At 32.4% G+C, this 19,346-nt stretch overlaps 1 protein-coding gene and 1 long non-coding RNA gene across 2 annotated transcripts in view; one reads left to right on the top strand and one right to left on the bottom strand.

The window, feature by feature from the left end:
• The first annotated feature begins 696 nt into the window (after nt 1-696).
• LOC112771259 (naringenin 8-dimethylallyltransferase 2, chloroplastic-like) overlaps nt 697-19,346 on the top strand; it is a 47,589-nt gene continuing 28,939 nt past the window's right edge. Inside the window, exons 1-5 of the mRNA XM_025815941.2 lie at nt 697-818; nt 5,761-5,808; nt 8,218-8,516; nt 9,085-9,171; nt 16,089-16,161. Of these exons, the coding sequence (XP_025671726.1) occupies nt 761-818; nt 5,761-5,808; nt 8,218-8,516; nt 9,085-9,171; nt 16,089-16,161 (565 nt within the window). The 5' untranslated portion in view covers nt 697-760. The remainder of the gene's footprint in view (nt 819-5,760; nt 5,809-8,217; nt 8,517-9,084; nt 9,172-16,088; nt 16,162-19,346) is intronic.
• On the bottom strand, nt 2,618-4,353 carry LOC112771262 (uncharacterized). The gene is made up of 3 exons (XR_003186948.3): nt 3,861-4,353; nt 3,035-3,178; nt 2,618-2,941 (listed from the first exon to the last, which is right to left on the bottom strand). It is a non-coding gene; the product is annotated as an uncharacterized lncRNA (long non-coding RNA).

Below are 19,346 nucleotides of genomic sequence, written 5' to 3'. Positions count from 1 at the left end.
CGGTGGCTCGGTCATCATACACAATTAATATTTTGTGTTATTAGTGATAGATGATGGCTATTATTATGTGAAATTTAAGTATTGTAAACCTTAATATTTTGTGTTATTAGTCATTATATATAAGACTATAAGTTAATATTTTATGTTTAAAATGCATAAGACTTTAGACTAATGCATAATCTTGTGTTATTTGTATTGATTTAAATATTTGGTGTTATTAGGCAATATTAGTATTGATTATGGTTATACTTTAATTTTAGAGAAGAGTTAGTTCTTATTATATTTTTTTAAGTGAATTTTACCATGTCAAATAATGGTTGGAGTTTTGAAAATTTGGATATTTTTACATGCTAACTTACAAGAAGGTATCAAGGTAATATAATGTTAACAACCCAGTTTTTATCCGGTATAATCATGGCCCAAAAGTATATAAATTTCATCGGGTCTAGGATCGGGTTCAGATCTAACAAATAAACCCGGTATATATTTCAGGTCGGATCTAGATCACATCAAACCCGGTTTTACCCTGCACACCCCTAGTTGAGTTAGTAAAAGACTAAAAGTTGGAGGAAAGAAGAAACAATAATTTAGTACTAGCGTATACTATATACGCCGTTGGAAGAAAGAAAACTTTTAGAAATAAAAGATAATATCCGGGGGATAGCAACTTGTTAGAAAATTACTTATTACTTAATGATTTGATGCTCTAATTGCAACTTCAATTTCAAATAACACTAATAATTAGCTGATTGCATTTCTAATGGCTTTCGGGCATTTGGTGTCAATTCCCAGATCAGCTTCTTCCATCGCCACTGTTGGTACACATCTTCTTCCTTCTTCTTCTCCTTCTCTTTTGAATTAATTATGATAATAATGCTATTATTTTCCATTTAATGAGTGAATTGTCTTCTTTTGTACACAAGAATGGTTACAAAGCAATATAATACATCATGCACTGAAGAATGTTTGGGAGATGATAATTACCTTAGTCCGTAACCAATGATTTTAGGGTTTCGATTTTGATTATGAAATAAAAATTGTTAAAAGGCTTCTACCAATTTGATAAGATTTCAAGTTTTCAACTTAGTTTCACGTAGAGCAACATTTATATGTGACGCGACAAATAATGTTTTTTTTTTAATATAAAATAAAATTATATGACTAATAAAATTTATTATCTTTTATCAATATTGACTAATGATAAATATAGAAGATTTAATTTTAAATCATAAATTTTAAATTCTAATAGTATAAAATTAGATAAATTTTATTCAACTCTCTCTAAAATAACATGTAACTTATTCTCTATGATGTGTCAATTTCTAATTAGATATTATCTTAATATGATTAAAAAGTATTTACAAATTTAATTAGTTAATATTATTAATATTATTATTATTATTATTAATATTAATAAACGGTTACTAACCATTTAGTACCATTTGACTAAAGGGACACAATCTTTCTATACGAAGCACGGATACTCCATTGAGTTGTCGGGTCCGCGTGTCGGACATATTTTGGACAGATACTCGTCGACATTCGTCCGACATGCGTGTCTACCGTGTCCAGCTGTGTCTTAATAAAAAATAAAAAATCTTCTCCGGACACACTTGGACACATCTAAATACCATCAGGTGTCAACGTATTCAGCCTTATTTTTAACATGTATTCTTGAAATGAGTTTAGAAATAATATAATTATTATTTATTAAAACAAAAAATATTTTAGATACTTTTATATAGTTAAAAGAAGATATTAAAAACAGTTAAACAATTATTTTAAATTTTAATACCAATAAAATATCAAAATTTATTGTAATTTATCTAAAACACAATTTATATTTTATATATATGCCGTGTCCCATGTCTTATAAGATTTTAAAATTCGTGTGTCCGCGTGTCCTGTGTCGTGTCGTATCCCGTATCTATGTGACATGTCAGTGTCCATGCATCATAGTGAACCTTTTATGAACAGTGTATGTTCAAAATATTGTATCTATTGGCAATCGAAAAGATACGATTGTATGTAACAAATTATAATTAATAGTGCAATATGTAAATTCTTAGGTTTCATTATATCTCGAGAGAGTATTGTCATCAACCCTATAGCAACTAAGTGTGAGAATAAATATCTCTCTAAAAAAAACGATCTAATCGTGTTTTGAAACCATCTTTATATACCTAATAATGATAACTAATTATACTTGTGACTTGAGTTACTTCAATTTAATTGGAGTTAATATCTTAACCATAATAGGATATTTTGTAATTAAGTTATTATTTAAAATAGATAATTATATAATTTTTTAAAATATAAATAACTTAATCCTATTTTCTTCAAAGAAGAAAAAATTGAAAAACTTCTTTCTCCAAACTACGTACTCTTTAATAGGGGTGTTCGCAGTGCGGTTTGGTTCGGTTTTTAAGAGAAATGTCATCCGATCCGATCGTTTAATTAAACTGCGGTTCGGTTTGATTCGATTTTTTTGTTAAGGCCATCCGAACCAAACCAAACCAATTAAAATCGGTTTCGTTTGGTTCGGTTTATTCGATTTTTTCAATCAATTAAAAAAAAATACAATACTATTATAAATTACCAAAGTTGCAAGAACAAATTAGAAAGAACATAACCAAACTAATTCATTGAATGGCATTACTGTAACAACACAAATACACAATCCACATCATTGACGAAACTTAACTTTCTTTTCAAGTTAATCATTCTCTAAGTACATAAATTCTTTTCTGGAGTCCTACTCTTAGTCTGCACAAAGATGTGGTACACAAGTATCCATATTTGCTCAACACACTTTCTATTTTTGAATTATTGCACATCACCACAAACAGTAAAATGTTTGCCATCGGGAACATTTATATCAACAAGAGAAGGCAAAGCTTTCAACATTTCTCTGGTTTGCAATACAATCTGGAATGCATAACTAATACAAGAACCAAGACAAAACAAGCAAAGTTAGTAAGTGATAACACTTAAAGAAATTCAAAGTTATTAATGAACTCCTATGCTTAAGTACCATTTGTGTAAGTACTTTTGATTCTTGAAATCATCCATCATTTTCTTCACAAAATCCAAAGTAACAACATCCCCCTCTATTCTTGCTCCTGAATATTGTAGCTCCACATCTAGCATCAAAACAAACTCCAAGTTCTCTTATATCCTGCCAAAGACCAATACCAGATAATGAACAACAAATACTAGGAATTAACAACAATGAACAAATAATTAAAAAAACAGAAGCAGAAACACAACAAAATAAAATTACCAGCATTCAGCAACAATGAACAATGAACAACAATCAGCAATAATGAACAAATAATGAACAACAATGAACAACAATCAGCAACAATGAACAAATAGATTGAGCAGAAATTGAATACAAATAAATCACAAAATCAACTCAAAACAAGCAAAAATAAATTAAACCCAGTAGCTCAAAATCACAAAATCAGAATTATTAATAAATTAAATCACAAAATCAACTCAAAACAAACAACTAAAATTAACAAAATCAGTAAACAAGCACAGTAACTCATCAGTATTATTAACAATTTCAAAACAAGCAAAATAAGTGCAGAAAACCAAAAATCAATTCAGAATCACATAATCACAGAATCAGAGAATCACAGAATTTGAACTAAGCAAAACAAGCAAATTTGAACCTAGCAACTCAGAAGCACAGAATCAGAGTTATTAAGAAGAAAATAACAAAACCCTAAACAAATCCAGCAACTCAGAATCACAGAAATTATAATTAACAAAATCAAACCCTAACCATTTCATAATTATAAACCTAATATGTCTAATTAGCTTTAGATGCATAGAAGGAGAGAAAATCAAACCTGAAGTCAAGTGGATGGGAAGGAGGAAGAGCACTGGAAGAGGGCCAACCGGTGCCTACTGTGTTGTGGGTGCCTGGGTGGCCAGAAACACTGCTACGCCTGGGTCAGTGGGTGCTCTGCCGGGTCAGTGGGTGTTCTGCTAGAGTGCTACGCCTGGGTGCGAGGGTGGTGCTGGTGCTGGGTCTTCGTGGTGCTCTGTCCACGAAGAGGTTCGACGGCGTTGGGAGGAAGGGTCTCTCGCGGCGCTGGGAGGTGCTGCAACGTGAGTTCGCCGCCGGCCTCGAGACTCAAGAATGGGGTTTCACTTTCGAGGGGGAACGGTGCAGACTGTGAGGGCCTGAGGGGAGAGCGCGATGAGGAGATCGGCAGGTTTCACTTCCGATTGGGGTAAGGGGGAACGATCACTCTGAATGGGGTTAGGTCACGCTGGGAGACTGGGAGTGGGAGGCGTGGGGTTAGGTCACGCAGCTGAATGGGGAATTGGGGGTGGGGGTGTGGTTATTTTAGGGTTTTTAACTTCACCGGTTCGGTTCAGTTCGGTTGAGGTTTTTATGGTTAGAACCAAAAACCGAACCGAACCGCAAAAAAACTGCCAAATATGTTTTTTTCGGTTTTTTCGATTTTCGATTTGTCCGGTTTTCAGTTTTTTCGATTCGGTTGATCGGTATAATTCGGTCCGGATCGGTTTTAAACACCCCTGCTCTTTAATGGCTTTCACTCCTCTCTATTTTTAAAATAGTATCCAAAATGGTTCACGCCATTAAGTAATTAACTTGAATACACTTTGGGAGGTGAACCCATAAAATCTCATTTTTACATAATTTTCTTTTATCTCTTTTAACAATGATATATCATTCTTTATATTAATTTCATCTAGTAAAATTAAAATTTTAGCATGAATAATTAAATTCATTTAAAAAATAAAAAATTTACAGAATTTCTAATTTCGTAAAAATATCTTACAATTTGATAAAAATACCTTTAAAAAAGACAAAAAAAAAAAACTGTTATTATAATAAATGATATATATTAATAATTAAGAGTTTAAATTATCTTCTTAATTTTGTCATGAAAATTATAGTAAATATTATTATAGGTTGATGTATTTTAACATTAATCAAACAGGGTATTCTTTTCTTCAACTTTAGTTTCATAATTAATAAGTATTTACCTGAACATCAGTGGGAGAATACTCTATCTTTGGCATCTTAGTAGCTAGAGAGAAGCAAGAGATTGCAAGAAGTTTGTTGGTCTATGACTTTAGTTGCTATATGTCCATAAATACATAGTCTAGTGCTAGTTAAAATATTGTTCATATAACATAAGAGTAGTCATTTAACTACTAAGTGAGGTCAATGCCATTGTTTTTGAATAGAAAAAGATATATAGTATTAAGTAGTAATTAAATAATTTAGTGTGTGGTTACCAATATGGGTTGGTTGGCGAGATAGCGATCTAGATAGTTGGTAGCAAGGTAAGGCAGAACTGGATCAAAGGTGCAGGACAACTGAAACAGAACATAACCAATCAATTTTTTTAAAGAAAAAAGAGTAATAAAATGATGAATTAGTGATTGGTTACCTGTGATATGAAAGAAATGAGATGTGTTTTAAGAGAGATATCAAAATCAGTGGCCTTGAGAGTGTGGAAGTAATTGGAGGGAGGGATGTGTTCAGATTCAATGTAGAAGAGGGTGGAGAGTGGAGACAGCTTCAAAGGGAAGGTTATGGTAGTTCTCATCAAAGGTATATCATGTATGATGCAGGGGGCTTGTTTCTCTGTTTGGTTGTCTCTGTGTGATTGGTAAATAAAACTACAAATTAAAGTTGTCTCAAAATTATAACTATTGGTAAATTTTTCTCTCTTCATATTTGCTTGTTAACAATGGTGAAATTGTCAGGCGGAAGTTGCTGGAAGAGTAAGAAATTCGCCACATATTACTATGCAAGTATGGCGCTCTCTCTCTCTCTCCTTTCCTTGTCCTACTAGGGCATGTGTCCAAAGTTTTACTTGGACATTTGTCTTTTTATTAATTTTTTCTTTTCAGAAAATAGTCTTACATTCCAACTTTAGAAATAGTAAAATTAATTACTGACGTCAACATTATATATAAATATAATATATATAATTTAATTTAATATATATTTTATTTTTATAATAAATTTTTATAATTAATTTTAATATAAATCTAACATTAAATATTTTAATAAAATAAAAATTAGACTCTAAAAAATAGTTATAAAAACCGAACCGGATCAGCCGATTCGATCGGAAAATTGGTGAACCGAACTCTAATCCGGTTTTGTTTATTTTTTGGACCGTCTAAAGAAAAAATCGGTGTGAACCGATAAGAACCGATTAAAATCGACAAAAATCGGCCTAACCGAATCGGTCTGCTTGAAACAAATTTTAAAATGTGCACCAAGAACTTTTGAGCAAAAGCAACCTCCACTTGTCACTCAACCATTACTCTTATCATCACTATATGTGACAAATATTAATTATATAGTATACATAAATATCTAATTTAATTTAATTTTTGTTTTTTCTACTTTTTAAATTAATTATATTTTAATTATATACCATTATTAATATAAATATAAATTTCACTAAAAATTTATTAATTTACTTAATCTATTTCAATGTTAGTATTGTGATTAAGGTTATTCGTTTTGATATTAGTGTTAAAATCTACTGATATTATAGTTAAATGATAAGCTTTGTGAATTAATTATTTTTTTATTGTGTCAAATTAAGATACTATTGTAGTATTACTGATAAATTTTATGATTTTTTTATATTAGTTATTTTTAGAAGTTGAGACTTATTCTTCATAAAATGTTAGTGAAGATATATATTTCAAATTTTAATTTTAAGTTTTTAACTATTTTATATTTTATATTTACGTAAGACCGATTTTATCAGTTCAACCAGAAATTTATCGGTTAAACTAATAAACCAATAAACTAATAATTTGACCGGTCCGATCACCGATTCAATCCTGACAACTATGCTAAAAAAGATCATCCAGACATACATGCGTATCTATCCATATATTAATGGGAAAGTATGAGGAGCCAATCATTGTACAATGGAGGTTTAGGGTGTATTAGAGATATAACCATTAATGTTACATTTTTCCATTAGTTGAAGCTTTTGGAATAAGTAGTATCATGACATGGTATTAGAGTGCTAGATCCGAAAGGTCAAGAGTTCGATCCTTGGTGAACCGCAAAATCAATTTAAGCTTTTGGGAAGATGTTTATTATCCCTAGTACTCAGATGGTTATTCTAGATAGTACGGAAGATGTTCATTTTGTAACTCAATAACTCATTATTGTACACATTGTACAAATAGTCCATTATCTCCCTAGCGAAATCCTATATTAATTAATCCTTGTTTTTATTCGACATATATAATAATTAATGTAAAATTAGTCAAATTAGTATGAATTTTGATTTTTCAACTTACAGTCTTGTGTATCTGTTCAAATATATCAGATATGCATTTTTAAATAATTAATTGAATTTTTTAAATAAGTAAATTAAATCTTATATTTATATTGATATATATATATTTTAAAAATTAGAATAAAATTTACTTTTTATTTTTAGTATTTTTTAAAAAATAATACTTAATTTATTTAATTTTATCTTAAATATTTTTGATAAAATTTAACTCTATCTCTATTCTTAATTTTTTGTTTAATTAACTCGTTTTTCCAATTTTACCCTTAGCATATACATATCATTATCATGTTAGTCATCATTCTCTCTGCGTCTCCTTCATGAGTGTCATTTCGTTGCATCATGCACCCTCAGCACTGCTACCCAACTGCACCACCAACACCCCCACTTCTTATCCAAACCTAAGTGTAAACATGGAATTTTATTTTTTATTAAAACAAAATCCGGCTATTAATGTAAGTAGGTCACTGCTTGCAATATGATGTGGGATAAAAATATGCTTACAATTTTAACCTTTTAACAATTGTTTTGTCATAGAAAGTTAAAATGATAATATCATTATTACAATAGTTGATTAGTATAGAATGAAGTTGCACAAGATGTCATATATATCTCACTGAGTAATCTTACGTGTATATTAAAATTAGCCATCAGTATAAAATACATATTAGAATATAAATACATATTAAAAATAAATTAAACCATACATATATTTATATACAAATACATTAGTGACTGATTTTAGTGTATAAATAATATTTTTGATATCTCACTAGTGCACTATAGTTGAAACAACTACCTATTATTAATTCTCTCAGTAGATGAATAGTTAATTAGTGTCTCAATTCTTAAGGCCAGTGCTAATACAAAAATTAATTTGACTTGCCAGGTTCCTATGAAACAAGAGCTTTATGGCAGAGTAACAGGAATGTCACAAAAGAGCAGAGTATCAAGGCATCTTTGCAGCACAACATTTCAAAGCTCCATTATAAGGGCATTGAAGGAGGATCTACAACTCATCATAAAATTGACAAAACATACTTAATAAATGCAACATCTTCTGCACAATCACATGAATCTGAACCACAAGCTCAAGAAAAATCACAAAATGACTCTCTAGAGTCTATTAAAAGTGCAATGCTTGTTTTTCTCAAGTTTAGCAGACTTTATGCATTTTTTAGCTTGATGGTTAGTCTCATTCTTAATTTATATTCTTTTAGCCTTTAATTTTGTTCCTAATATTTAACACGTTTTATTTATCCTAAATATTTTATTTCATCATATTTTAGTCATTTGATCAAAATTATAATTTTTTTTCTCTATTGTTATCTTCTTTTTCTTTCTTATTATTTTATCATTTTACTTTTAAATTATTACAACCGTCACTATGATTAATGCAATTACGTTTTTGTCACTATTTGAAAAAAAATTATAATGAAAAAAATAGTTTTTTTTTAGTAAAAAAATGTTAATTTTGATCAAAGATTAAAATAGAAAAAAATAAAATATTTGGGAATAAAAATAAAGCGTTTTAAATATTAGAAATGAAATTCAGATTTAACTCAAAACTTAAGAACTAAATCAGTATTTTATTCTTCTCTGTATCATTAATACTTATGGTGTGTCTGGTTAAGATAGTGTTGTATAATATTTATATAAATTGATTTTATTTTTATCTTTATTTTTACCTACCAATCAAACACACCCTAAATAAAAATTTGTCATCATCATCATTGATTTTGTTTATTTTGAACAGATACCAGCAGGACTTTCTTCATCACTTCTTGCTGTGGATAATTTTTCAGAAATATCTCCAATATTACTTGTAAAAGGAATCTTGCAGGTGGGCTCTAATTAACAACAAAGATAATTTATTTAATATGAATTTTAAAATTATAATTATATTTTAACTAATTTCATAATAGATATTATTAAATCAGTAAAAGAACAAAAGAAATAAATTTAATAGTACATTACATGCATCTTTTTATTATAGAAAAGTGCTATCGGTTATTAATATAATGATAATAGGTTTATAAAAAAAGTGATTTTTTTGGTGACCAATGTAATTGGAAAAATTTAGGGGATCAAAATTTTTATTAAAATTTGGTCAGTACTTAACCAGTAAAATAAAAGTGAATAATCTCACATTATTAGATATAATCTCATACTATTAAAAATATTAATAATAACTAATTAATAACTATAAATTACAAAATCTGCTCACCATACTATTTTTCTAGCCATTACAGCATTAACCATCAAAGAACCCACCTTATAAAAATTTCAAAACGTATTTAAAGCTAAGAGATGAATATTTTACCCGATAAATAACATAAATTTGAATTTATATGGTAGTAACAAATTTCAAGTATGTTTGTATTTCTTGCTTTTAGGATTATTAGAAACTTCAAATTAATTATTTTTGAAACCAATTTATTTGTTAGTCTTGTATAAATTGATTTATTTCAAATTACTACCCTTTGTATAATTTAAAAATCACAATAATTTCTAGGCATTATTTATCTATTTCTCCGTGGTAAAAAATGTATTGTTATGTGTTATTCTATTAAAATTTTTTTTTGTGAACTAAACAAAAAAAAAACAAAATAAACAAAACAAAGGAACTTCTTAAATAGAGGGACATTCCCATTTAAAATTACTCTTAAACTCCTCCCAAGATGAAGGAAGCTACACATGAGAAAGTTATAACTTCATCGCCATCTTTGCCATAGTGTCTGTCACCGTGTTTGCATCTCTCATAATCAAACGAAAGTCAACACGCGAATTTCAATGCATGATATCTCTTATTTTGAGCACCAATGGACCAATAAACCCAAAATCATCTTGGTGATTAGTAACAAGATTAAACGCTTCCACACAATCCGTCTCACAAATAACATTTCGTTTACCCACATCTCAGGCTAAGAGATATCCTCTCCAAATAGCAAACGATTCCCCTTGAAGAATACTATTACTTTCAATCATTCCCAAACACCCCCTTTGCCAACTCCCATTACAATTTCTAATAACACAAGCAAAACTAATACTATCACCCGAACCAAGATAACTAGCATCACAATTAATCTGAAAGTACCAATGGATGGGGATTCCAAAAACCATTCAGAGTAGAGAGAAGGGACATACATTGTAATTCAAAAATATTCCTAAACTCCTTTTCTGAAGTTAATGCCAGACAAGTCACTTTTTTTGGAGGCAAAGTTTCATGAGGATTAAAGATGTCATTATTTCTTACTCGCCATATCCACCAAAGTCCCAAAAAGAACATGAACGGATGCTCTCTACTATGATACAAGAACTAGTTCTTCAAATCCAAAGGATGACAAGAAATATCCAACCTATGCCAAACAAGCTGAGCTTTTGGACAATCTCGAATACAATGTAAAACCGATTCCTGGCTAGAAAGACATCTTGGGCACCTATCCGATGATGACATCCCTCTTCTGAAGCGAAAACTTGCAGTAAGAAGAGCCTTCTTAAGACACAACCAAGCCAAAAACTTGTGCTTTTCCGGAACAAGCTGGTGCCAAAGCCAAAGCCAATTCTCCCGCTCCTCCCAACCAAACAGGTGCTTACACAACAACCATTGCGTGAGTCATAGACTTTGGCAGCAGACACAAACTAATACTAACCCACTTCCAGACCTGCTTGCATATCTGGATTGTAAGAGAGAATATTACTTTTCAGATTTTGAGATAAAGGAGAATAAAGAGTATCTAAATGCCACCTACTAACTGACCAAATATTCTGTATCTGAAGATTCGAATCAGAAATGTGAACATAATCCATCTCATTAGATAACTGTCCTTCTCTCCTCCAACTAGAAAACCAAAAATTCTTGTTCAAATCCCCAATACACCAAGCAAACCCATCTTTCAACACTTCCCAAGTCTTGCAAAGACTCCTCCAAATGGGAGAGTCCTTGTTCTTAGGACAACTAAAATAGTCATATAGAGATGATCGGTATTTGCCGTCCAATAATTGGACCTATAACTTGTTTGGCTGCTGGAAAAAAGTCCAAACTAGCTTCCCAAGAAGAGCAATATTCACACAATAAGGATCTCTAATCCCTAAACCTCCATATTTTTTTGGAGTAACCAATACCTTCCAACTAATAAGATTCAATCCTCTTCCATCAACTTGTCATTTTCCTAGACTCCAATTTACTAATGATTCCTTTGGAAAAAATAGAGACCTGCATCTGGTACATGGGAATATCAGCTGCAACAGAATTAACCAAGTAGAGTCTACCAACCCGATTGAGTAAACTCCCTTTCCAACTTGCTAGTCTACTCCGAATCTTATTCAAGACACCATTGAAAGCTGAACGGGTCATCCTAAAATGGCTAAAGGTAACTCCAAGATACTTGCCCAAGTCTTGGACAAATCTGATAGAGGATACCCCAGTGAAAACCTCATTCCTTGTTGCAGAGACATTCTTGGAGCAAAACGCTTTAGACTTCTCCACATTAATCTTCATCCCAGATGCTTTGCAAAAAGTCTCTAAAGCCAACATCACATTTTGCACTTGTCTCTTTGTAGCTTTACAGAATAGAAGCAAGTCATTCGCAAACATTAAGTGGGATATTCTTGGTCCTCTTCTAGAAATAGCAACCGGCTCCCACAAGCCCAAATTAACCTAATGACTAATAAAATATGACAATCGCTCCATACGCAACACAAAAAGATAGGGTGACATAGGGTCTCCTTGTCTAAGACCCCGGCTAGGAGTAAGGCCATTCAGACGATTCCCATTTCAAAGAATAGATAAGGAGGAAGCAGTGACACAATTCATAATCAAATTAATTGTAGGAATAGGAAAACCAAAGCTCTTAAGGGTATGAGCCAAAAACCTCCAGTCAACTCTATCATAAGCTTTCTCTAGATCAATCTTAAAGGCCAGTGTGCCTTTCTTTGATTTACTCTTCTTCATAAAGTGGAGGACTTCTTGAGCAATAATGATGTTGTCAGGAGTTCCTCGTCCTGGAATAAATCCTCCTTGAAGTGGGCTAACAATCTCTGCAAGATGAGGACAGAGCCTATTAACAAAAACCTTCGTGATGATCTTGTAAAATACATTGCAGAGACTAATCGGCCTGAAATCTTTCATAGATATCAGTGATTCAACCTTTGGAATAAGAACCGGTAAAGTCTCCATCATTCTCGGATCAAGAGTAACACCGGAGAATGCCTGCTTAACCATCTTCCAAACATCAAGACCAATGATCTCCCAATATTCTTTGAAGAAGAAAGCTTGAAACCCATAAGGACCCAGAGCTTTAAAAGAGTTCATGTAAAAAAACAAATGTTCTGACTTCCTCCACAGTAACTGATGTCACAAGATTATTGCAAACTTCCTCATTTAGAGAAGGAAGAGGCACATCACCAAGGCAACCCAAATCAACATCATCCAAATGACAAAATAAATTTTTATAGAAAGACTTTGCTTCTTGACTCAGAACCTCTGTATTAGTTTTCCACACTCCATCCTTGAGAAAAAGGCCATGAATCTTATTATGCTTCCTTTGCACAAGAGTTTGAATATGAAAGAATCTTGTATTCCTATCCCCGAACCTTACCCACTGCTCTCTGGACTTTTGAAACCATAGGAGCTCTTCTTGCACTAGAGTATTATTATAATCATCAAGCAACGGTTGCTCTTTCTGATGCAAATAAATGCTATCCACCACTTCCAAACACTTTTGTAAATAATTAATCTGCTGCTCTAATTCACATTTCTTAACAAAAATGTTACCAAATACCTTCGAGTTAAACTCTAGTGAATTCTTCTGTACTTTCGAAAGCTTGCCATGAATCCCTCTATTACCAGACCACCATGACTGATTCACAATATCCCTATACCCGGGATGAGTAGCCTAAGCAGCAACAAATCGGAAAGGTCGATTCCCTTTAGGTTGATGACGACCTTTACAACGCACCAGAATAGGGCAATGATCAGACTGAAGCCTATTTAAAACTTCTGCATAAGCCTCTGAAAAGATAGATAACCAACTACTATTTATACAGACTCGGTCAAGCTTTTTTTGCCATGTCAACATAATTTTTCACCCTTCTGTACCAAGAAAACCGTCTCCCAATAGTCTTCAGATCAAACAAACCACTATCCCCTAATGAAGTAGCAAACATGTCTGCTCTTTGATGAGAAAATTGACAACCCTTAGATTCATGAGAAAATATGACTTCATTAAAATCACCAAGAACAATCCATGGTCCTTGAAAAGTCATGGATTGTGCAACAAGATAATCCCAAAGGAGAACTGTTTTATTACATTGAGGACTACCATAAATACCACTACACCTCCAAATTAAATTATCAGATTGAACCTCAACAGTAACACCTTGATCAAAAGCATCAATAAACTTACAACAAACACCTTTCATAGAGGATAGAAACCAAATACCCCCTTATGCCTCTCTGCTTCTACTATACCAATAGAGTGATACCCCAATCTTTCCCAAAACAATTTTAAATGCTGAAAAGGCGAATGAGTTTCAACCACAATAAATAAAACAGGTCTAAATTTCCTAACAAGTTCCTTACAATGCACTCGAGCTAACTTATTAGAAGCACCCATAATATTCCAAACAATCGCATTTAAACTATCCATAAATAATAGGGACAGAATAAATAAGAACATAAACTCTAAATAGAATCACCAACCTCAATAGGTGGTTTGTCCTACGGTACTGGCACACTCTGATCCTCAATAATTGCCACCCTAGGACCCCTAATGCTGCACCTGCCATGCTTTCATCTACTAAGGTTTTCTCTGTTGCACCACCATTTTTATCAATTGGCAAGTTCTACAGGGAGGAAGGCCGCAGACGCTTCCATAGAGAAATTCCACGACGTGCAGGAGTTTTGCGCGATGGAAATGGCACAATTTCATGTTTTTCTCGCTTTCCCATCCTAATGCCAATTGATTTGCCTCAATCACTATGCAAATTGGGCCTTGGAACCCTTCTCAAACCATACTTGTGCTGCTTTCCATCTTGGTGCTTTAAACCTGATGGCTGGCCCATTGTGATTTTTTTTCTTACGCAGCACTTGTTGCCAGCCCTCTCCATCATCCATGCATGCTTCATTAACATGACCATCAGGCACATGAGGAGCCAATAATCCCGTAACCGCATCCTTTCCTTTAGCAACTCCTAATTTCTCACCCAAATTACGAGAATTCTCACCCAAATCGCGAGCTTTCGATACAGCCTCTTTTTGAATCTCATGATTGTTGTATGGCACTAGTGTCGAGGCTTCATTATATTTTCCATCACCAAAAGAATCACCATTTCCTTCCAAGGACTCCTTCTGCATGCACAACGATTTATCATGCCCATACCGTGCACAAGTAGAACAAATCAGTTGTAACCTCTCGTACTCCACTTCATGAGTCATACACTCAACTATAATATGTTTGGTTACAGGCAACCCAAGATTAATTTGAACACAAGCTCGAGCATATTTTTCTCTTTCTGCAAGCTTAGTGACCAAGTCTACTTTCACCGGAACTCCTATTGCAGGAGTAATTCGCACTGGTAGCACCAAATTGGAAGTCCCGAGACTCGAATCCATACTAGCGTTGATCCGAAGGATTTTTCGCATGGCCTAAAATCCACGTCCCAAGGCTTTACTGCAACATAGTGACCGTCTATCAATCATAGGCCACCAAGAATGACTTTCTCACGATCCGCAGCAATATCAAATTTAACAAAAAAATACCCAAACCCCACATCCAACAAATCAAACCCTCCTTTGATGCGTCATACTATCCGAAGCTTATGCATAAGAGCCGTGTAGCCATAATGCTTATCCAGCACCTTGATCACGATGGCTTCCTTATAAGGTTCAGCTAGACAGCTCTTTGCCTCCTTAGTAGAACTGACACTTGGTGGACGAGAATCACCCTGCTTACCTGTCACCATCGCGATACCATCATCAGATAAAGACCCTACTAATGCAAAGGCTTTAGACTTTTCTGCACCAATGACCTTATCTCTAAAAGAGACCTTGGATGGCTTTTCTAAACCCTCTCGAAAAGAACCCTCCTTAACACCGAATACACACCCTTCCACGCTCTCCCCCTTATCTCTTCCGATAGCATGACCATCTTCCTCACCGTATTTCACCCTCAACGGCTCACCCCCGCTCTCTCCTTCTCTCATTCTCCTTGAGTACGGAATACGTACTTTTTCTCTACTAGAATTTTTTTTAATTATGTTAAGTTTTGAGATAACATCTAGTCTTTTTCCAAGCGTTTACGGTTAATTTTTATTTTGTTTCTAATATTTTATTGTTATTCTTAATGTTTAAAGAGATTTTGTATCATATCCTTCTATCAACATTTGTAATAACATTTGGTCTTGTATGATATTTTGTTTGAAGTAATTCCTAATCCCTATTTGTTTTTCATGTCGTGCCTAATTTTTTTTTTCTATTTTATAACGTGTAGTTTTACTTTTCTAAAAGAATTTAATTAGAAAGTCAATTTTTTTAGAAAATATCAGTTAACTTTTTTGAAATTATATTTTTTTATTTTAAATTTTAAATTCTAATTTTAAATTTTAAACTTTAATTTTTAAATTTTAAATCTTAAATTTTTCTACAAATAAAATTAAAATATTAATTTTCGTTAACTAATAGTAACCAACCAAAAGGTGGTTTCTATATTTATTTTTTTAAAATAGTTTAATAATCTCAATTTTTTCCTCATGTTTCAGTATATTGTACCTTTCTTCTTCGCGTTTCAATTTGTTACGGGAGTGAATCAAGTATCTGACATTGAAATAGACAAGCTATGTACTTATTACTAAAAGTCAACTATAAGTTTAAATTTTCATTGCTTGAATAGAGGTGAAACTCAAGTATGTTACTTTTACATACACATTTTGAGGTAACTATGAAATATTCGCTGAGTTGTCGTATTTGTATGTCGGATATATTTTGGATATGATACTTATTAATACTCGTCTGACACACGTATTTATTGTGTCCAACCGTATCTTAATAAAAAATAAAAAATTCTTCTTCGGACATGCTTGGACACACCTAAATACCATCACGTGTCAGCGTGTCCAGTCTTATTCTTAATATATATTTTTGAAATAAATTTAGATATAGTATATATTATTATTTATTAAAAAAAATATCTTAAATACTTAATATAATTAAGATTTAATTACCCTATTGGTCCTATAGTTTCGCGAAAATTTTAATTAGGACCCTATACTTCTTTTCTTTTTAATTGAGTCCTTGCACCAATTTTTTTTAATTGAGTCCCTACACTTTTTTTTCTTTTATTTGAGTCCCTGCACCAATTTTTTTTTTTAGTTGGGTTCCTATACAATTAAGACAATTATTATCAAGAGGGACCTAATTGAAAAAAAAATTGGCATAGGGACCAAATTAAAAGGAAAAAAGTATAGGGACCTAATTGAAAATTTTACGAAACTATAGGGACCAACAGAGTAATTAAACTTATAATTAAAATAAGACATTAAAAATAATTAAAAATTTTTTATATTTTAATATCAATAAAATATCAAAATATCATTACGATTTATCTAAAAAATACTTGAAGGTTGTAGAAGGCTTAGAGAATGGGGTTGAATCTATGACCTTCTTTTACTTTAATTAAATAACCCTTTAAAACAAACTTTCAATCTGAATCTGTTTGAACTCAGCAGTGGAAAATTTATGAGATAATTTCATTTGTCTCATGAATATCAGAAAACAGAACAGAGCAGAGAAGAGAGAAGTTGACACCATCGTGTATCCTGGTTCGGTTGCCTTGTGCAATGCAACTTACATCCAATCTTTACCACAACAGTGGTAGAATTTTCACTATAGTTAAAGTATTATATACACCAATTCCATAGAATTGACACAATCATTTCACTCTCAAGTTCTAACCTAACTTGACTTGGTTATGCTAATACCTAACTCTTCACTCTTAGTGCTCACCCAACTAAGAAATGAGTACCTCACAGGTACAAGATACAAGACATAGAATTAACCTAAAGAAATCTGAAATCACTTTAGACTTTTCACTCAAGTGTATCACTCTGCCTCTTTTCACTTTTAGGCTTTTACTTGAGCTCTCTCATTCTGCCTTTTACCTCAAAAAATTACAGAAAGATAAACATTGAAAAGAAAATTACAATCTGTAAAACATGAAGGAGATTAATGCTTCAACAGCCTCTTTGCTATGTGATAAACCAGATTTGCTTGCCTCTGATTTAGTTCCTCATTCTGGCGGAATGCTCCTTTGACTAGGAAGCACTCTCCAAGTTGATGAACTTCTTCAGAGAACTCTTCTCAGAACATAAACCTCAAAACACTGGTTATCTCTCCTTGGCTTCAGAATGATGAACAATCTTCTTTTGTATCTCCTTGCATGTTGTTGAGTTGCTCTCTCCTAGGTCCACTCCTTGGGCTGTGTGCTACCAACTTACCACATCACTTTTTCCAGTTAATCTTCAAATTAGGAACTTTGGTTCTGACCTTCTTCCTTGACCGAAAGCCATAGGATAGCAGAGAAAAAATATTTTCAATGGTAAATCCAGATCTGAGCCATTGAAACACTATTTGGTCCCTAAGATACAAATTTGACCATAGATTTGCAGCAGAGTTTATCAGAGATCACCTTTCCCATGTATCCCAAATCGAATTGGCAGAAAATTGGAGATGAAGAAAATAAAATGCATGTAAAAGGAAATGAATCACCTTTAACTTCTGACTTATCTTAATATGGTTTGATGTGGGTGATTAGATCTCAACATTTTTGCTTAACCCTTCTCTTTCTTTCTTCTTTGATGAATACTTAGGAACGAAGCTCTCTCTCTTTCTTCTCTGAGTTCTGACCGAAGAGGAAAAAGTGAGTGTTGCCTTTGGGGAGTGTATTTTGGAGGGATCAGCTTTGAGTGATCAATTCGGGTTTGGGTTGGTTAGGATTCATTCAGTCCGTTTGATTTCTTTGGCCCATCTAATTTTATTGCTTTGTTTCTTTTGGGTTGTTATTGTTTTGTAGCCCACCAGCTTTGGTTTTATTTTCCATCCATTTAAGTTGCTGCTTTGTTTTTCTTTGGCCTGCAACACTTAAACAAAATCAATTAAAAACTAATTGGATGTTTAACCCACCAAAAAATAATGTTTGTCATCATCAATTAGTTTAGTTAATTTCTTAACTCAACAATATTTTATATTTTACATGTATGCGTGTCCCCGTATCTTATAAAATTTTAAAATTTATGTGTCGACAGGTCCATATCCGTGCATCATAGTGAGCTAATTAGTTGTGTGTTTTTTTCTTTAATCTCTAATAAGCATTTGTTCAATATATATAAGTATAAAGTTACATTCATCAATTGTCGTAGAGGTGTTTGTAGTGTAACATGATTAAAATCTCAACTGAACTAAACTATTTTAAATAATTTAAAAATTATATTAAATTACTTTATCACATATATAGTAAATTGATTTTAAACCCGTTTATAGTATAGATAGTGCATTAATTCACAATAATTTATATAAATAAAATCAATTTTAAATTTAAAAATTAGTTTAAAATAATTTATATAAAAGAATAAAGCTCTACATCCAAGTTATAACCCTAACCAAGTCCAATCAAGTATTTCAAATTCATGCGCGTATATTTTACTGTCGTTCTTCTTCTTCTTCTGCTTTCAAATTCTTCTTCTGCTTTTAAATTTGTGCACACGCATTTTTCTTCTTCCCTCCTTCTTCTTCTTCTTCCCTAATATTGCGTCTTCTTCTTTTCCTTTTTGTTATCTTTCTTTCGTTATCGTCATCACCAACAACACCACCACTTCATCCTCCTCCTTCTCCTTCTCCTTTTCTCATTTGAATTTCTTCTTCTCCTTTCTTTTCATCATCATCATCATCATCATCATCATCATCATCATCATCATCATCATCATCATCATCATCTACATATCGTCGTTATTCTTATGTTTAGT

The sequence above is a fragment of the Arachis hypogaea genome, chromosome 18 (genome assembly GCF_003086295.3).
Source record: "Arachis hypogaea cultivar Tifrunner chromosome 18, arahy.Tifrunner.gnm2.J5K5, whole genome shotgun sequence".
NCBI classification, from domain to species: domain Eukaryota; kingdom Viridiplantae; phylum Streptophyta; class Magnoliopsida; order Fabales; family Fabaceae; genus Arachis; species Arachis hypogaea.
Note: the sequence above shows the minus strand (reverse complement) of the source record. Positions and strands in the feature narration are given on the sequence as shown.